Source organism: Hyperolius riggenbachi, chromosome 5 (genome assembly GCF_040937935.1).
Source record: "Hyperolius riggenbachi isolate aHypRig1 chromosome 5, aHypRig1.pri, whole genome shotgun sequence".
Taxonomy (NCBI): Eukaryota; Metazoa; Chordata; class Amphibia; order Anura; family Hyperoliidae; genus Hyperolius; species Hyperolius riggenbachi.
The window spans coordinates 287,742,072-287,763,344 of record NC_090650.1 but is presented as its reverse complement, the minus strand read 5'-3'; the positions used below and the strand labels follow the sequence as shown (position 1 = coordinate 287,763,344).

Sequence of the window (21,273 nt, the reverse complement as noted above, 5' to 3'; positions counted from 1 at the left end):
TTGGATTGTTTGAAGATTGAACTCCCATAATGAATGATCTTTGCTTTTTAATGATTTTAAATAATATAACCTATGCATTTGTTTATTAGAACAGAGATTTATCTCAATTACAATCTTTATGACTATAGCGAAAACGATTAAATTCATATACACTGGAATATCTGACAATTGAATCCTCGTAATGAATAATCTTTGGTCATTAATTTATTGAAATAATATGACCTACATCTTTGTTTATTAGAGCAGATTCATCTCATAGGTAGCAACGTTTATGTAATAAATCTTTGTTGGTTGCTATGGGCAACAACATTACACCTTCGTTCGGCACCATATCACAGGAAGTGTGATAGCTCGACTCTCATCACAGCAACCGTATAGGAGATAGAACTTCTTAGACGTCGTCAAAGTTTCAGGAGTTTATTCAGTAAACAGATATATAAATGCTTATCTCTACATGTTCGTTACACCTCAGCAAAGCAATTGGTCTGTGGTGAGTCCTCTTTGCGTTACAGGCTCTTGGTCCATTACTTTTGAATGGCAACCAGGCTTTCGCTTATGTTACCTCTATACTACGTTGCACTTAGGCCTATATACAGCATACAGATAAGATGACAAGACATTACAAAAAGAGTAGAAAGTGGAAGTCATCAGCCAGAAGTCAGCAGTCAGAAGCAGCCCCCCTGGGAGCTCGTTAGCTCTTCTTATACTAACTCTAAAGAGTTAAATGTGACATCATCTGAGCAGGGACGGATCAATACCTCATTGCCTGCTATTGGCTGATAAGACCCTGTGATATCATGACAAGCACAGTCGTTACTGCGCATGGCCTGGAAAATTCCATGTTCCAGGGACCTGACTCTTAATCTAAAAAGAACATTGTTTAGCTTTAGGAAATATGAAAACACTCAATGTTTACAGAACAAGACTGCCTCCCTGTCAGTAAATCGTAGCCTTGTACCGTCTGAATCACACTGTTCTTCAGTGCTTTTAGAAATGCTCCTTAAAGGTATATTCTGCAAATCAAGTCTTTTAACTAAACTCAGTTAAAGTAACTGAAGCCTACGAATTCATATAATACTTAAATTCTAACAGTTCTGTCCGTTAAAAAGCACTTGGTTGCACATTATAAATAGCATTGTTCATACTAAACAGCAATTCGTTTAACATAACATAATGTAGGCAAATATTGGTTCTCTTTGATTCATAATTGATATTTTGCTTCATGTTATTTGCCACAGACTACCGCTATGATTAATTTTCATGCAATGACTTGGAATGAAGATCACTTCCCTGACGCTCGAGAATACAAACCTGAGAGGTGGCTGAAGCCAAGGTCGGCAATGAACCCATTCGCAAGCACTCCTTTTGGAGTAGGAAAAAGAATGTGTGTGGGAAGACGTCTGGCAGAGCTGCAGCTTCAACTCACTTTGTGTTGGGTAACAGTGTTTAATGTGCATTTGGAGAATAGCTAATGTAGCTGTTGATACATGAAAGGAGACAAAATTAAACAGCATGAATACATTTATTTTTTCTTTAAAGGAATACTGTAGGGGGGTCGGGGGAAAATGAGTTGAACTTACCCGTGGCTTGTAATGGTCCCCCGCAGACATCCTGTGCCCGCGCAGCCACTCACCGATGCTCCGGCCCCGCCTCTGGCTCACTTCTGGAATTTCCGACTTTAAAGTCAGAAAACCCCTGCGCCTGAGTTGCCGTGTCCTCGATCCCGCTGATGTCATCAGGAGTGTATAGCACAAGCCCAGTATGGTCTGTGCCTGCGCAGTACGCTCCTGGTGACATCAGGGGAAGCGAGGACACGGCAACGCAGGCGCAGGGGTTTTCTGACTTTAAAGTCAGAAATTACAGAAGTGAACTGGAGGCGGGGCCGGAGCATCAGTGAGCAGCTGCGCAGGCACAGGATGCCTGCAGGGGACCATTAGAAGCACCGGGTAAGTTCAACTCATTTTCCCCTGACCCCCCTACAGTATCCCTTTAAGTAAACATTTTGCTTTCCTGGGGGAAAAATTCCTCCTAGCCTTTCATACCTTCCCCTTAGTTCCAGAGGCTACATATCATAGTCCAAGCATGCCATCTTCCTTCATATGTTGATAGTGCTACCAGACAAGGGCCAAGGGTAGTGTTACTGACATCATCATTGCAGTTCTCTTTAGTGAACATCAGAAATACTTTGGCTAAATTGGTAGCAGTAAAAATATGTGGAGGCAGATATCTTCCTTTGTCTATTACATGATGTGCCTAGCAGTGAAAAGAGGATAGGGCCACTTTTGTTTATTTCCTCACCATTTACAGAGATGAGACTATTTGCTAAAGTATGTAAGCACAAAAAAAAAACACATTGGGGTAGATTCACTAAGATGTGGTAAGTAAAATAACATGCGTTAAGGAGGAACTTTAACCTCAGATTAAACTTCATATCAGTAGATGATAACATCTTTCCCATGAGCAATCTTAACATTTTCTCAAACAGATCATCATGGACAGCTGCATGGCTGATATTGTGGAGAAACCCCGCCTACAGTGTGATGTCAGGACCATGGCCCTGACCACTACGGTCTATGAACCTCATTGAATCGTCAGCAGAGATGAGCTCTGGATCAAATTGTTTCATTCGGATGTCATCCACCTAATTAGTGCTGTTGAGCGTGTGTGTGTGTGTGTGTGTGTATGGGGGGGTGGTTAAAATTACCCAGCAACCTTCTTTTTTAACCTGTCCCATGGCGCGTTCCATGCTGTGTTCCAAGTAGTGTTGGGCGAACAGTGTTCGCCACTGTTCGGGTTCTGCAGAACATCACCCTGTTCGGGTGATGTTCGAGTTCGGCCGAACACCTGACGGTGCTCGGCCAAACCGTTCGGCCATATGGCCGAACTAAGAGCGCATGGCCGAACGTTCCCCGAACGTTCGGCTAGCGCTGTGATTGGCCGAACGGGTCACGTGGTTCGGACCCGAACGCGCTCTGATTGGCCGAACTGTCACGTGGTTCGGGTAAATAAATACCCGAACCACGTCATATCTCCGCCATTTGTCTGTGGGTTTAGCTTTGGGTAGGCAGGCAGGGTAGTTCGCGCTCCAGCCACGCTAGCCAGGGTCCCCCCCAGTCATTGTGTGTCGCTGCTGGGAATAGTAGTACACCGCTCGCTCAGCATTCTGTTTACTGCCACTCTGTGTACCTCGCTCAGCCACACTATATAGCATTCTGTTTACTGCCACTCTGTGTCTGCTGGGAATAGTAGTACACCGCTTGCACAGCCACACTATATAGCATTCTGTTTACTGCCACTCTGTGTACCTCGCTCAGCCACACTATATAGCATTCTGTTTACTGCCACTCTGTGTCTGCTGGGAATAGTGGTACACCGCTCGCTCAGCCACACTATATAGCATTCTGTTCACTGTTCTGTGTCTGCTTGGAATAGTGGTACACCGCTCGTTCAGCCACACTATATAGCATTCTGTGTACTGTTCTGTGTCTGCTGGGAACAGTAGTACACCGCTCGTTCAGCCACACTATATAGCATTCTGTGTACTGTTCTGTGTCTGCTGGGAACAGTAGTACACCGCTCGCTCAGCCACACTATATAGCATTCTGTTCACTGTTCTGTGTCTGCTGGGAATAGTGGTACACCGCTCGCTCAGCCACACTATATAGCATTCTGTTCACTGTTCTGTGTCTGCTGGGAATAGTGGTACACCGCTCGCTCAGCCACACTATATAGCATTCTGTTTACTGTTCTGTGTCTGCTGGGAATAGTGGTACACCGCTCGCTCATCCACACTATATAGCATTCTGTTCACTGTTCTGTGTCTGCTGGGAATAGTGGTACACCGCTCGCTCAGCCACACTATATAGCATTCTGTTCACTGTTCTGTGTCTGCTGGGAATAGTGGTACACCGCTCGCTCAGCCACACTATATAGCATTCTGTTTACTGCCACTCTGTGTACCTCGCTCAGCCACACTATATAGCATTGCGTACTCTGCCAGTCAGTGTGTATATTGCTGGGATCAGTAATACTCCACTCACCGTCAACCACTATATGAGCTCAACATGAGTTCCCCAGAGACCTCCGCTGTGAGCAGCACTCCCAACAACAGCAACAGCCAACGCCCCACGCAAGCTATAACATCCACCCCAGCAGCCAGTGGTCAGCAGCAGCCCTCCCCGGAGGAGAACGTTGTGTCCATCAGTCCGTCGCCAGAGCGATTAATGAGGGCTGCCATTGAGGAGATGATGGGGCCTGATGTGGAGGAGGAGGTCTGGCTCAGGCCAGCATCCCAAGTTAATGTTGAGGACGATGAGGGGTCTGTGTCTGGGGATGTTGGGGTGGCAGAGGTGGTGGGTGGGTCAGACTCAGGAGAAGAGTTGTATGATGAGGATGATGATCGGGACCATCTGTATGTGCCTCAGAGTCCGACCCCGGAAAACATGTTGTATCGTGTGTTTAGGTACTAAAATCTGCGTTCCCTCCCAGTAGTGTTGGGCGAACAGTGTTTGCCACTGTTCGGGTTCTGCAGAACATCACCCTGTTCGGGGTGACTATATAGCAGACTATATAGCATTGTGTTTAATGCCACTCTGTGTACACGGCTCAGCCACACTATATAGCATTGTGTTTACTTCCACTCTGTGTCTGCTGGGAACAGTAGTACACCGCTCACCCGCCACTGTATAGCATTGTGCTCTGTGTCACTGCTGACAATAGTGGTACACCGCTCACCCACCACTGTATAGCATTTCTGTACTGCCACTGTACTGCTGCCAGTCAGCGTGTACTTTAAGGATAAGTGAAATGAGGAAGAAATCCGGTGAAAGAGGGAGGGGCAAGGGAAGAGGTGTTTCCCCTGACGGTTCACGTACAGGCCACAGGGGAGCACCCAAGAAAACCCACTCAATACTGCCCATGTTGTCCAGGACAACAACCCTCACAGATCCAAAAGAACAGGACCAGATAATTACTTGGATGACCTCTCAAGCGTCCAGCAGTGGGTTAAGCAGCACCAGCACATCACGCACGAGGTCCGAGTCCTCAGCCAGTTAAAGTCTGGGCTTTCTTTGAAGACTGCACTGAGGATGTTACCATGGCGATTTGCAAGGTGTGCAAGACCCGCCTGAGCAGGGGGAAAAGTATTAACAACCTCTCCACCACCAGCATGAGCCGCCACATTCTATCCAAACATCCCACTCTGTGGGCAAACGCGGCAGGACAGGGTACCACCAGCAACACTGCCTCCCTTGGGTTCACCAGACTCACCACCAGACCCGCCTCAGCAGCAGCAGTAGCCCAGCCATTGCGTGGTTCACAACATTCACAAACATCAGACGATGCTGACACTGTCACTTTCCGGACTAGTGCTCTTGAGGTCTCCCAGTGTTCATCAAACACAACAACCAACAGCCCTTCGGTGTGCAGCGCTACGGTTGAGTTGTCTGTTTCTGAGATGTTTGAGCACAAGAGGAAATTGCCAGCAAATGACCCCCGGGCCGTGGCAGTAACAGCCAGCCAGCATAGCCAAGCTTCTGGCCTGCGAAATGCTGCCATATCGAGTGGTGGAGACAAACAGCTTCAAGGGCATGATGTCAGTGGCCATCCCACGTTACGTGGTTCCCAGCCGCTACCACTTTGCGCGCTCTGCAGTGCCTGAGTTGCATGAGCACGTGGTCAGCTAAATAACCCGAAGCTTGAAGAATGCCGTTGCCTGCAAGGTTCACCTCACCACTGACACCTGGACGAGTGCGTTCGGCCAGGGTCGATACATCTCCCTTACCGCGCACTGGGTGAACCTTGTGGAGCCTGGCAGCGATTCCTCACCTGCTACGGCGCGGGTGTTGCCCACGCCGCAAACAGCTGGATAACAACAGCAGCACCTACCTCTCTGACTCCTTCTCCTCCAACGCATCTCAAAGCTGTACCTCATCCGGAAATGCTAACCCAGCACCAGCAGCAGTAGGATCGTGGAAGCAGTGCAGCACAGCTGTTGGCATGCGTCAGCAAGCGTTGCTGAAGCTGATCTGCCTTGGGGATAAGCAGCACACAGGGGAGGAAATTTGGAGGGGAATAAAGGAACAGACGGATTTGTGGCTGGCACCGCTGGACCTGAAACCGGGCATGAAGCTAGACACCTGGCACGAACTGGCAATGTACGCAATAGAGGTGCTGGCTTGCCCGGCAGCCAGCGTTATGTCGGAACGCTGTTTCAGTGCTGCCGGAGGCATCATCACAGATCGGCGTATCCGCCTCTCCACAGAAAATGCAGACCGTCTGACTCAAATTAAAATGAATCAATCCTGGATTGGAAACGACTACGCAACACTCCTGGACCCCAACCAAGTAACATGACCGATGAACATCTGGGATGGTTTAGCGTTTCCGGTCCCTGTTTATTGAACCTCTCATCTGTATTACATTTATGACTGCATGGTGGCAAAAAGCATTGCTGCTATATCCGCACGCTTTTTGTCCTCATGCAAGGCCTGGGTTGTTGTGTCTCACAAAGCGTGGCCTTCTCCTCCTGCGCCTCCTCCTGTTCCATCACGTGTGCTGCTGCTGCTGCTGCTGCTGGGTTAGCGTTGCCGCGTGGTCCCTGTTTATTGAACCTCTTATCTTTATTACATTTATGACTACATGGCGGTACAAAGCATGCTATCCGCACGCTTTTTGTCCTCATGCAAGGCCTGGGTTGTTGTGTCTCACAAAGCGTGGCCTTCTCCTCCTGCGCCTCCTCCTGTTCCATCACGTGTGCTGCTGCTGGGTTAGCGTTGCCGCGTGGTCCCTGTTTATTGAACCACTTATCTTTATTACATTTATGACTGCATGGTGGTACAAAGCATGCTATCCGCACGCTTCTTGTCCTCATGCAAGGCCTGGGTTGTTGTGTCTCAAAGCGTGGCCTTCTCCTCCTGCGCCACCCTCCTCCTGTTCCATCACGTGTGCTGCTGCTGGGTTAGCATTACCGGTCCCTTTTCCTGGAACCTCTTATATGTATTACATTTATGACTGCATGCCGACAAAAAGCATGTTACCTGTGCAAAGAAAACAGACATTTCCCGCATTTAAAAGACAGTTTTCCCTTTGAAACTTTAAAATCGATTTTCTCAAAAACTATAAGCTCTTTTTGCTAAATTTTTTTTTCCTCTTGTACCCACTCCCAAGGTGCACATACCCTGTAAATTTGGGGTATGTAGCATATAAGGAGGCTTTACAAAGCACAAAAGTTCGGGTCCCCATTGACTTCCATTATGTTCGGAGTTCGGGTCGAACACCCGAACATCGCGGCCATGTTCGGCCTGTTCGGCCCGAACCCGAACATCTAGATGTTCGCCCAACACTAGTTCCAAGCAGCGTCACATGACTACTACGCTTCCTCCTGCAACCTAGAAGGAGGAAGTGTCTGTAGTCACGTGACTGTGGCTTGGAACGGGTTATAGAAGAAGGCTGCTGGGTAAGTTTAAACCCCCTTCCCCCCGCACACACCCACTCAGCTGCACTAATTAGAAGGATAAAATCCGAATGAAACTCAATCAGATTTCATCTGCATTTGATTCAGAGCTCATCTCTGATCGTGGGACATAACGGCTGTTTTAAACTGCCAAGCATACAGTATCTCCCTTTGTGTAATGTTTGTTTACTGAGAGTTCTATGCACAAACATCACCTGGCAGGACTAAAGGTGTTGCCACCTGTGATAAATTTCAGAATGTAAGTCAGGAAGAGGGAAGATTTTACAATGGGCAAACACTGAGGAAATAATTAAGAAACTACTATTGTAAAAATTAGCAATGTTATTCAATATGTTATTTTCACTATAGTTCCTCTTTAAGTCTTACGCATGATGTGTAGAGTGTAATGCACTGCATGTAATGTATTGCATTCTGCTCTACTCATAGGGCTTGATTCACAAAGCGGTGCTAACCTACTTATCACATCTAAAATCTTTAGACGTGCTAACCAGGGTGCTAAGTAGGTTAGCACCGGATTTCTCAATCAGATCGCGTAAAGTTTTACGCGTAAAATTTTACGCGCACAAAGTCCTATGCGCTCGCTAAGTCCCATAGGCTTTAATGGGCACTACGCGCGGAGCGCCCTGTGCTCTGTGCAATGCGCGCGCATGCTAAGGGGGTTTTCACAGGCGTGCTAACAGTTAGCACCGCTTTGTGAATCAAGCCCATTGTGTTACTCTGCTTACATTAGTTCAGTGAATACAACCCATTGTCAGCAAATTTGAATGTTCTTTTAACATGTTTTCAGCTCCCAATAAAGAAGTGTTAAGTTAAAGTAAACCTGAGATGAATGAAAAAAAAGTTTTATACATTCCTTGGACTTCCTCCAGCCCCTTCAGGTCACGCGCCCCATCCCCGAGAGCATTCTGTGCTTTGCAGTACTACCGTGCAGGCTCAGAATGTTCCCGCCAAGGGAGAGTGATGGAGGAGCGTGCATGGCCGGACTGTGTCTGCACCAACTGGCGCCGACTGACTGGATTACCACACTGAAGTATGGAGATCCAGGAGGTATACGAGGGACCAAGTAGCCTGAAAGGGGCTGGAGAAAACTCCAAGTATGTATAAAACTTTTTTTTTCATTCATCCCAGGTACTCTTTAGCCCTTTGGGGACCGGCTGCCTAACCCCCCTTAAGGACTAGGCCATTTTACATGCGGGAGGGGGGCGTTTGAGGGGGGTCAGGCAGCTGTATCCCCCGTATAGCTAGCTAGGCATGGTGTCCCCAGTGTAGCCAGGTGTCCCCCGTATTGCCAGCAGCCTTTACTCACCTCCCAGGCTCTAGTGATGAGCAGCTCTAGCCCCCTTCACTCTGGCCGGCAACCTGCCATTAAGTTCCGGGTCTCGGCTTGATGACATCATCAAGACGGGACCCGTCACTTAAAGCAGAGCGAGCTGGAATGAGGAGGGGGGCAACGATCGCTGGTGGAACGTCAGGAAGAGGAGTCCCTGTCCTCTTCTTCCCCTCAAACCGCCGCTGCTAATAATGATCACTACGATCGGCCAATCCCGATGGCTCCTGATCACTAAGGGGAGATGTCAGCTGTCATATGACAGCTTAATCTCCCCTCTCGGGTATGCAGGATCGTGTTGGGAGCAGAAATGGCGGGTGGCATAAATCCTCCACTGCATCAGGCTTAGGCATCTACAAGTGCGACGTAGGATTTACTACACACGGTCTACAAAAGGTTAAAGGATACCCGAGGTGACATGTGACATGATGAGATAGACATGTGTATGTACAGTGCCAAGCACACAAATAACTATGCTGTGTTCCTTTTTTACTTTCTCTGCCTGAAAGAGTTAAAAATCAGGTATGCAAGTGACAGTTTCTGTCCGGGTCATGACCGGTATGGACTATAGCGTAACCCTCCCTGATATGGAATTACAGCCATAAAACACATTCCTGGCAGAAAAATGGATTCTGAGAACCGCAAAGACATAAAAAGAGATAAAAAGAAACAATAGTTCATAGATTTTGGCTCTGGCATACTTTAACCCCCTTGGCGGTATGAAAAATACCGCCAGGGGGCAGCGCAGCAGTTTTTTTTTAATTATTTTTTTTTAAATCATGTAGCGAGCCGAGGGCTCGCTACATGATAGCCGCTGCTCAGCGGCATCCCCCCAGCCCCGCCGATCGCCTCCGGCGATAGGCGATCAGGAAATCCCGTTCAAAGGAGGGCTTCCTGGAGGGCTTCCCCCGTCGCCATGGCGACGGGGCGGAATGACGTCACCGACGTCAGCGACGTCGGGACGTCATTGGGAGACCCGATCCACCCCTCGGCGCTGCCTGGCGCTGATTGGCCAGGCAGCGCTCGGGGTCTGGGGGGGGGCCGCGCGCCGCACCGGATAGCGGCGATCGGGCGCGCGGCGGCGCCGATCGGGGTGCTGGCGCAGCTAGCAAAGTGCTAGCTGCGTCCAGCAAAAAAAAAATTAAGTAAATCGGCCCAGCAGGGCCTGAGCGGCACCCTCCGGCGGCTTACCCCGTGTCACACACGGGGTTACCGCTAAGGAGGTTAATGAATGTGCCATATAGCAGAGACAATGAAACGGTAAATTAAATTTAAATATAAAATAAAACTGTGGGATAACTAAAAAAAAAAGTCATTTTTAGGAAAAGGAGGACAATTGTTTATCTCATCATTTTTTTTCACCTCGGATGTCCTTTAAGTATGCTGAAGTAAGAAATATAGCCAAAATCAAGAGTCCATGTATATTTCAGCTTAGACTGCAACATTCAGTGAGATATGTATTCTTTAGAATAATCATTATGCTATCTTTATTTATGTCTTTCTAGATAATCCAGAACTTTCACATATGCACTACTGACGATGAGCCAGTGAAAGCTGTTGTCTCAGGACTCATGATTCCAACACGTCCCCTGCCTGTAGCTTTAAAGAAACGATAGATGTTCTTACCTTTTTTATTTCAGGTGCTTAAGATTGTAAGCTCTCAAGGGCAGGGATTTCTCACTCTTTTGTGTTTTGGAATTTTTTACACATTTATTCATACCGGTATTAATTTTGCCACTGTAATTGCCAACTCTGTATTTTGTACCAACTCTGTATTTGGTATATTGGTGTATACCATTGTCTGTATTATTATGTACCCCATTTTAGTTTCTTACTTTGTACAGAATATGTTGGCACTTTATAAATCAATAATAAGAATACAATACCATTTGTGCGGGTAATAAATTATAGACCATTACTGTCAGCTGTATCCAACTGTAGCTATTTGTAACTATTAGCACATGTTAAATTAACCACTTCACCACTGAGGGGTTTTACCCCTTGAGCACCAGAGCAATTTTCACCTTTCAGTGCTCCTTCCATTCATTCGTCTATAACTTTATCATTACTTATCACAATTAAATTAACTATATCTTGTTTTTTCCGCCACCAATTAGGCTTTTTTTAGGTGGGACATTATGCCAAGAATTATTTTATTCTAAATATGTTTTAATGGGAAAATAGAAAAATGTGGGAAAAAATTCATTATTTTTCAGTTTTCGGCCATTATAGTTTTTAAATAATGCATGCTACTGTAATTAAAACCCATGAAATGTATTTGCCCATTTGTCTCGGTTATAAAACCATTTAAATTATGTCCCTATCACAATGTTTGGCGCCAATATTTTATTTGGAAATAAAGGTGAATTTTTTTCAGTTTTGCGTCCATCCCTAATTACAAGCCCATAGTTTATAAAGTAACAGTGTTGTACCCTCCTGACATAAATATTTTAAAAAATTCAGTACCTAAGGTAACTATTTATGTATTTTTTTTAATTGTAAATTAAAAAAAAAATGTATTTACAAAAAAAAAAAAAATGGGGAGTGTGGGGGAGGTAATGAGTTAATTTTTTGTGTATAAGTAATGTATTTGTATGTGAAAAATGCTTTAGGGTGTAGTTTTACTATTTGGCCACAAGATGGCAACAGTAACTTTTTGTTTAATGCGACCTTCAAGCGTCCTTCTGGACGCTTGGAGGAAGTACTAGGAGGCTGGGAAAGTTTTTTTTTTTTCACAATGATCACGCTGCGTATCGGTGAAGCAGCGGATCATTGCGGGGCTTAGATCAACGAACGGGAATGGATTTTCCCATTCATTGATCTCCGGGCGAGTGGCCGGTGGCGTGTTTATGAGCGGGACTGCGCGCTAGAGCGAGCGGGAGCGCGGGCAGTGGCGGGAGCACGGAAAGTATGGATTTTTCCGTCCCTGGGGGTGAAAGGATGGAAAAAGGGATGGCGAAATTCATATGGGCGGGGGTAAAGTGGTTAAGCCTGGAAACATCTGTTTACTAATAATGTTTTTTGCATTGTTAAAAACTCAATATGTGATCCATTTTAACAGTTTCCAGACAGACGCAGTTGAAATCTACGTCCCGCATGTGGCAGCGTGGACCTGACAGGACGTAGATTTCAACAATTGTCGCTGTGCAGTCACGCCGCACACGGCGATCGCGCCATTCTCTCCCCTCCGCAATACACTCACTCTGCCGTCTCTATGACGGCAGAGCTTTGTGAGCCAGTCAGGAGCCGTCTTTATTGGCTCCTGACCCTGTCACCACTGTAACCCAATCCCATTAATTGACAGGGTCAGGAGCCAATGAAAGCGTCTCCTGACTGGCACACAGCGCTCTGCCGTCATAGAGACAGCAGAGAGAGAAACCTGCGATGATGGGTGAGCGGTGTGACCGGCAAGAGTGGCGGAATTGCACGGAGATTTGTCGGTAAGCGCTGCTTTGTGCCGCTTTGCTGTACCCAGCAGTCTTTGGTCCTTAAGGGGCCAGAGACAGCTGGTACAGAACAGGTTAATGTATGCATACTGTAGTTATAACATTTGTTTATTTACTTAGACAAGTCAGTAATCATGATTGCTAAATTACTATATCTTAATAAAAGTTTGTAAAGAATGTAAACTGTGCTTCATAGATACACTCAAACAGCTCATTAACAACATGTAAGTGAACCTGTAGACTTGCTTGCATGCTGTGGTGGTGTTGCTAAGATTACAGAAAATATGGGACACCAATGGACAATAAGAAAAGGGCTATCTGTGTAGCACATGCAGCGCAAAGCAGCAGAAAATGAGCAAAACCATGAGAGATTGTTGACAGGTAGGATAATGGGCAAAATAGAAAAGATTGTGGTCCTTATTCAATTACTTTTCCTCCCAAGTTTTCATCTCAAACATATTTTGAGTATTTCCTTCCCTACCTATCTGCAGCAAGTCTGCCCCTGCTCTCACTAACAGTCAGCAGCTAGCAGAGAATTGATCCAATATGGCCTCCACAACTGCTTTTTGATAGGGGGTGGGGGTCCAGTAGGGATGCTGCCAGTGGCGTAGCTAAGGAGCTGTGGGCCCCGATGCAAGTTTTACATAGGGCCCCCCCAAGCACTCTATACATAACAATGGATACGGCGCACCAAAACCTGCCAATGGCAACCACAGTGTCTGAGGTGCAAGAAAAGGATGGGGAACAGTGTGTTCTTGATAACCACTATTCAATGTATCTATAGAAATGATTATTATGAGCACAGGACCAATAGAAAGCTAATACTGCAGTTGAGGGAGGGCCCTTCGGGGCCCCTCTGGCCCAAGGGCCCCGATGCGGTCGCTTCCGCTGCAACCCCTATTGCTACGCCCCTGGATGCTGCCATGTGTCTGCTGACTTTGAGGTAAGGGGCCAAAGTTTAGCTCAATGATAATGTATAGGGGGCAAATGGCAAATTCGCTGTCCGCCAGAAATGTGAACAGCCAATGTTCACAGAATACTGCTCACCGGCGAACTGTTCAGGCCATTTCTAAATATCACCTAGTCAAAAGTAGAGATGGCCCGAATGGTTCGCCGGCGAACGGTTCCTGGCAAACTTCCGGTGGTTCACGTTCGCCATCTAAGGCAAACTTTTCCGGAAGTTCGGTTCGCCCCCATAGTGTACCATTAGGGTCAACTTTGACACTCTACATCACATTCAGCAGGCACATTGTAGCCAATCAGGCTACACTCCCTCCTGGAGCCGCTCTCCTCCCCTTATAAAAGGCAGGCCCCGCTGGCCATTACACTCACTCGTGTGCCTGCATTTATTAGAAAAGGGACAGCTACATCAGACTCTCTCATAGGGAAAGATTAGTTAGGCTCTTGTATGCTTGTTAGCTTGCTCCTTGCTGATTCTTATTGCTAAAATAGCACCCCACAACAGCTCTTTTTAGAGCTAATCTTGTTCTTGTGATCTATTTTTTTTTCTATGTGTCCCACTGACACTTGTGTTGCTGTTGCATAGACAGCCTTGCTAATTCATACTGGGCCTGATTCACAAAGCGGTGCAAACTTTTTCGTGGACTCTTGCGCGCGCAATTTGCCGCGATTCGCGGCAAATTGCGCTCACAAAAGTCCGCGATCGCGCGAATCGCGGCAAATTGCGCGCGCAAAAGTCAGCAAAAAAGTTTGCACCGCTTTGTGAATCAGGCCCATACTGTGTGTGTGCCACTGCCAGCCAGGCCCAGCACATTCAGTGACTACCTGTGTGTGTGACAGGTGCACATTTTAATACCCAGTACTGCATATACCTACCAGTTCAGTGAACCCACCTCATCACTGCATATACCTACCTTTTGTGTTGAGTGCACCCACCTCATCACTGCATATACCTACCTGTGGTGTTCAGTGCACCCACCTACCTACATGAGTGCACGCAGTGTGATATACACCTACCTACGTCAGTGCATGCAGTGTGATATACCACTCCGTGCATACCTGTTTACTGCACCTATGTGACTGCACATTGTATTAGTCAAGTCAGTGCATACCTTTCACTTCATCCCCCCCAATATGGACAAAACAGGTAGAGGCAGAGGCAGGCCACCTGGTAAGTCAGTTCGAGTTCACGCTGTCGTGATTTCGTGTGGCCCTCGACCAAAGTTTAGTGTTCAGAAGAAGGCACGTGCCATCAACTCCCAATATTGTCAGGACGTAGTTGACTATTTAACACAGAACACCTCATCTTTCTCAGCTTCCGCACGGAAGCGTGATATATTCCTCCTCCTGCTCTGATTCTGGCACCCCACTTAACACTGAGTCGGCCGCCACCACCAAAGTGCCATCACCCCAGGGCTCAGCGGTGTGGAAATTTTTGTGTGTGTCTGCCTCAGATGAGAGCAATGCCATCTGTACTCTCTGCCACTGAAAAATGAGCCGTGGAAAGACCAAGACCTGCGTAGGGACAACTACCTTAGGAAGGCACATGATTACAAAGCACAAACTGCAATGGGATGACCACCTGAGGAAAAGCACACATTAAAAAAAAAAACACATACTGCAGTGGAAGATACCAGGCCGCAATTTTTTCTCAAAAAAGGCGATACCTAAACTGTACCGTGATGTTGAGAGGCAAGTGGTGACATCTCTGGCACACAGCTTTGGGTAAAGGGTCCATCTAACCACGGATGCCTGGTCTGCAAAGCACGCTCAGGCCTGCCCGAATACTAAGTCTGTCCCCACACACAACATCTCTGCCTGCACGGCGTGTGACTGCCTGCCCCAAGACTAAGTCGCTCCCCACACAGCATATCTGCCCGCAGGCCGCTTGACTGCCTTCTTCGCCACCACCAACAGGGTCCAGGACTCCAGGCAGATTCCTGAATTTTTAAGGCCGCTGCCAGCAGCGACCGCTATACTAATTTTTCTGGTGCGTGTACATGCCTGCCTAATTTTTCTGGCTGCACTGCAGCTGCAACAACAAAGCAAAAGGCATGTACATGGGTCCATTCCCCTTCGTGGTCATTACCTTGCCGCAGTGAAGGGGCTTGCGTATCACAATGAAGCAATGACCGCCGGCTATATGAGTGTCTCGGGGGGTGGCACACCAAAGATAATAAGGTCATTGCTTCATTGTGGACAAACCAAATTTGATCAGCTGCGCAGTCACTGTTGTTCTATCATTGAGCTACCACAGCAGGGCGACCATATGGGCTTGAAAACCGCCACGGCCTGCACTCTTGCCATGGTGCGCACTAGTCCAGCATGGCCGTCACTACGCAAACAGCTGTTTGCGGTGTGCTACACAGTGAGTTTGGTGTGTCAGTGTGAAGCAGTACTCTAATTACACTCCCTGATTGATGTATACACATGCAAGATGTTTTAAAGCACTTTAGGCCTGCAATTTAGCATTCAATGTGATTTCTGCCCTTAAAACGCTGCTTTGCGTCAAATCCAGATTTTTCCCTGGAACTTTTGGCATCTATCCCACTCCGCCATGCCCCCCTCCAGATGTTAGACCCCTTGAAACATCTTTTCCATCACTTTTGTGGCCAGCATAATTTTTTCTAGTTTTCAAAGTTCACCTCCCCATTGAAGTCTATTGCGGTTTGCGAAAGTTTGCGCGAACCAAACTTTCGCGGAAGTTCGCAAACTCAGTTCACGAACCGAAAATCGTAGGTTTGGGCCATCTCTAAGGTTAGGAGAAAAATGAATAGAATAAAGGCCAATGAATTTAGGCTACATGCTTTAGGTTCTGTTTTAATTTTCTGACTTTCACAATATGCTGTATATATTTCAGAGCATGTCGTAGTGTCATACATACTGTACGCTCCTAGGGTAAAATACATCAAAACGCAAAAATTGAAAAAAAAAACAAAAACAAAACACCAAAAATGCACATTACCTGACTGCAGGAGCAATGATTAGTAAATACCAATATTATATTTAATTTATCAGCAACAATGAATGGATTCCCATGATATGTGGATGCTATGCCATGTCTTCTACCCTCAGGGAGTTATCCCACCCCCATACAACCTTTAGCATCTGGCTGTTATAAAGATCCATCAAAAAATTCAATTTTCATGTAAAAGATGGAGGGGATCACCAACACAATAAAATGTTTAAAACAGTTGAAAAGGTGGTAGGCTTAACAATAATGCTAAACCTGTTCACATGTAGTAGTTCCACTGGACATTTTTAACAGATGCTTTTCATGGGCAAATTCCACTTCCTGAGGTCAAGATACACAAAAGTGCCTTACTATACAGTGACCAGATTTTTATGGGTCCAACCTGGGATGGGAGGGGGGGGGTGTTCGCCAAAAAATGTGTGTGGGGGGATTGGGAGGGCGATCGAAAAATGGGCGTGGCCATGACATTGTTTGGACGGAGCATAACCGTAACCCCAAAGCAGCAAATATAGCCAACTATGACCATTAAATAATATATGCAGCAACTGTTACCCCAGACACCAGAAAATAAACGCAATGTGGACAGAATTTCAGCAGAAAACAAACGCAATTTAGGCCACATTTCAGCAGAAAATAAATGCAATTTGGGCCACATTTCAGCAGAAAACAAACGCAATTTGGGCCACGTTTCAGCAGAAAACAAACGCAATTTGGGCCACATTTCAGCAGAAAACAAACGCAATTTGATACACATTTCAGCAGAAAACAAACGCAATTTGGGCCACATTTCAGCAGAAAACAAATGCAATTTGGGACACATTTCAGCAAAAAACAAACGCAATTTGGGCCACATTTCAGCAGAAAACAAATGCAATTTGGGACACATTTCAGCAGAAAACAAACGCAATTTGGGACACATTTCAGCAAAAAACAAACACAATTTGGGACACATTTCAGCAGAAAATAAACGCAATTTGGGACACATGTCAGCAAAAAACAAACGAAACTTGGGACACGTTTCAGCAGAAAACAAACGCAATTTGGGCCACATTTCAGTAAAAAACAAATGCTATTTGGGACACATTTCAGCAGAAAACAAACGCAATTTGGGCCACATTTCAGCAAAAAGCAAACGCAATTTGGGTCACGTTTCAGCAGAAAATGAACACAATTTGGGCTACATTTCAGCAAAAAACAAATAATTTACTCACCTGACAGAAGTCACCTCTCCTGGCCTCTGGCGCGCAGCTCCTCGGACGATCCTCCTCCAATCTCCCGCGCAGGCAGAGCAGGGCTAGGGGAAGATGGCGTCCGAAGCCCTGCTCTGCCTGCCGAACACTATGCAGGCTGCTGGAGCGGGGCTGCAGGCTATGAACTGGCACGGCGTCTATTAGACGCCGCATGCCAGTTCATGCAATGGTATGATGGCCAGAGTCCCGAGGCCAGGACGTCCCGCAGCTAAAAGCTGGACGTTTTCCGGGACCTCATGCAGCCTGGGACAAGGGACCCCGAATCCGGGACCTGTCCCGGGTAAAGCGGATCGTATGGTCAGCGTACTTACTAGCTTGTGTAGAGTGCCAGAGCACCTGAGAGGCCAGTGAGTCATGTTGTCTGTTTACAATGTCCAATGAAACTTGATCAGGATTGGCCAATGGTAATGCCTCCAAGTTCATATGTTTTTAATTGTTTTCTGTATTCAGTGCCTCTTTCTTGTAATACAGTTATACTCATTTCTGGTGGGAAGTTTCAACTTTTTCCTGGATTTTTAGTGGCAGGCTTCTCTTACTCACCACCAGCCTGAGTGGGTGGTTGACTCCTGTTTGTAAGTATTCTACCTTTTCAATTTACTTCCCAAGATGCAAACCTGCTACACAAGATTGACTTTCATTGTCTGTGTTGTTTTTCATTTTACAGGTCTTCCTTGGTGTGTTCTCCAATTACACATTTCATTTTTATGTTTTTCAATAAAACGTTTGTACAGCAATTTTTTTTTTACTGATAAATTCTTATAGCTAAACAATATTTTCAACCATGTTAACTTTAACGGCAATCATACATACATACATGCATACATACATACATACATTCCTACATACATGTATGGTACATTAACTGAAAGTTCCTCTGAAATTTGTGATCTCATCTGTTGGTTGAATCAATTCATTTCACAGAAGAAAACATTCAGAATTGAACTACTGTATTGTCATGTTTAAATCAGTGAATATGTTACATTTTTTTATTTTATTTTATATGTAGCTTTGTTTTCACAAATGTACGTGTGAGGATGAAGACACAATGATGCCGATGCAATTATCTTATTCTAATAATCCCAAACAAAAGTTGCCTTTGAATGCAGTATATTTCACCGAACAGCGATTTGAAAGTTTCAGCAAAATCCACTAGATGGCAGAATTTCCCACAAAATAAAATCTGAGGACCTGGTAAAATCTTTTCTTGTACAATAAATCGTGAATGCATGGATGTATTATGAGGCTATTAAAAACATACAAAAAAGAAGATACTAAAAGGTTATTGAACATTTAAAACAAACTGTAGATTTAGGTAAAAATTATGTATGCATACACTTTGCTTTCTGAGATTGAAATCTGTTTTCCAGAACTGCACATAGAGTAGCTATATGTTATTTATGAACTATACAGCTTCCAGGCAAAACTGTTTTTCTAGTCCTGTATAGGAAGGATTGGGGACTTTTCATTGCTTATATGCTTTTGATTACCTGAAATGAAATAAATTATTTTAAAGAATCTGGAGCTCCATTCACTAGCTCTGTCCTGCACTCCAAGCTTTCATTACTGTAGATGTAGTCTTCTCAAATGAATCAGTCAGTGCACCGCACCACCTTATGGTGTGAACAGTATGATGATTCAACCCAAGCAGAAGCAGCGTTTGATTCCTCATTTTAAGACTCAAAGCATTTATGTACTCTGCATATTAATTCTCTCCTTAGAACTATGCCTGAAGTAGGGCTTTTAACTGCTTGCGGACCACGGTAATTGAAATCTACGCTCTGTTTGGCACCTATTATCCCTGCCAGGACGTACATTTCAATTACCATGCCACACACTCGATCCACTACTGCCAATTGCGCAGCTCTCCCATCGCTGCGGGCCACTCACTCTGCCGTCACTATGATGGCAGAGCTCTGTAAGCCAGCCAGGAGCCTATTTGATTGGCTTCTGATCCCTTGATCTCTGTAAGCCAATTTCATTGGCTCAAATTGATCACAGAGTTAGGAGCCAATGAAATTGACAGGATCACAGAGGTATGCCATCATAGCGATGGCAGAGGGAGTGAGATTCAGCGAGGGCGTGCGGCACCATCAGCGGTAGTGGCAAGTCATCGGTATGCTCCATTTTTGGTACCAGCAGTCTCTGGTTCTGAAAGCGGATCCGAGATGAAAAACTATAACAAGTAACTTGTCTATATATCTTATCTAAAGTTTAGATAGTTTACACAGCAAATCTAGCTGCAAACAGCTTCAACAGTTTATGATTATTTATTCCTGTGACACAATGAGAGCGGCCATGTTCTGTTTGTCACATTACACACAGGTAAGCTGATCTGTATCTCCAGCCATCAGCCTGTGACCCCCCCCCCCCCCTCCTCTATCCTCCTCCCTCCTCCCCTCTGCCTCTGAAATCTCTGGCTAGTAACCTCCCCCTCCTGGTTCCCAGACGGGGCTCCCATAAGCCCTTGCTACTAAGGCTCAAAGTGCCAAGTCTCTCTGGAGAAGCTGTGGGTGAGGCTTGTTTAGTTTATAGGGAATTAGAGTATTAAAACAAAACAAAAAAAGTATTTGGCTTGAGGAATGCCCTATAAACTATATGAAAGGAACACAATTATGCAATGAGTAAAAGTTCATCTTGGCTCCACTTTAAGTGGCCAGATACTGCAAAGGCCAGAGCCTGCTGGTACGCAAGGGGTTAAATAAAATTCAAGCACAACCTAGACATGGCTATAACCCACTGATTATGTTTTAATTAAGGAGGCACAATAACTTTTTCATTATTCAAAATACCCATGTCATGACTCATGAAACATGAAACTAACAAGCACAAATAAACCAAACTAAACACTATACTCACCACTGCATGTATAGTAAAAAAAATAATACAAAAAAGTTAATTAAACTGTGTTCACTGGAAGAGCAGCTGCAGATGTCAGCCTAGCCTTAACCACTTTTTCCACCGGTACAGTATATCTACGTCATCTGTGGCACCCTACAAGCAACAATGACGTAGACATACCATTTTAGCTTGCAGCCCTGCTGTGCACATTCGGGTGCCCCCTGCACTGTCAGCTGCATTACTAATCGGTGAAAGGTAACATGTTCCCTTGTAGCCAATTAGTGACACCCCCCCACACACTTGCGAAAGAACGATTACTGCTGTAGTCAACAGCAGTGATTCTTCATCTCTCCCCTCCATGGGCAGATCATTAAAAAAATGCCCCTGCAAGGAAAATATCTCACCTTACCTGGTTCCTGCGCTCATGCTGCAGCTCCAGCCTCCATTCACCGCTCTTCACTCAGCCCTGTGACGCTGAATATCTGGGTCCTGGCTTGATGACGTCATCAAGCCGGGACCCAGATGTTCGGTATCACATGGCTGAGTGCAGTGCAATGAACAGAGGCTGGAGCTGCAGGATGAGCGCAGGAACCAGGTGAGGTGAGATATTCTCCTTGCAGGGACGGTTTATCTGCTACAACTGTCCAGTGTGCTACCGCTGGCTCTCCGCTGTGGTTAACCACAGCATTTCTGTACTGAGGAAGTCCATGTTACATGGATGCAATGCGTATATAGGTGTGGAGTGACGCACTGGAAGGAGGGAGTCCTTGTGGACATGCCAATGTGGGCGATGCAAGCCTGAAAATCCAGTGAGAGAAGCGCTACGCGCAACTACAGATACCTGTATCACTGCGGGATGCTGCAGTGCACAAGCTGTATCCAATCTGAAGATCTTCAGGAGGAGGTAATATCGAATGCTATGCGGAGAGCCAGCGGTAGCACACTGGACAGTTGTAGCAGTTAAAGAGTCAGCCGATATTACCAGGAGTAAGATGCTGTATCTG

At 45.9% G+C, this 21,273-nt stretch overlaps 1 protein-coding gene across 1 annotated transcript in view; it reads left to right on the top strand.

The window, feature by feature from the left end:
- The window catches only part of LOC137519395 (1,25-dihydroxyvitamin D(3) 24-hydroxylase, mitochondrial-like), a 54,321-nt gene extending 43,782 nt beyond the window's left edge, over positions 1-10,539 (top strand). The window contains exons 12-13 of the mRNA XM_068238349.1: positions 1,239-1,436; positions 10,307-10,539. Of these exons, the coding sequence (XP_068094450.1) occupies positions 1,239-1,436; positions 10,307-10,417 (309 nt within the window). The 3' untranslated portion in view covers positions 10,418-10,539. The remainder of the gene's footprint in view (positions 1-1,238; positions 1,437-10,306) is intronic.
- Positions 10,540-21,273: the final 10,734 nt, after the last annotated feature.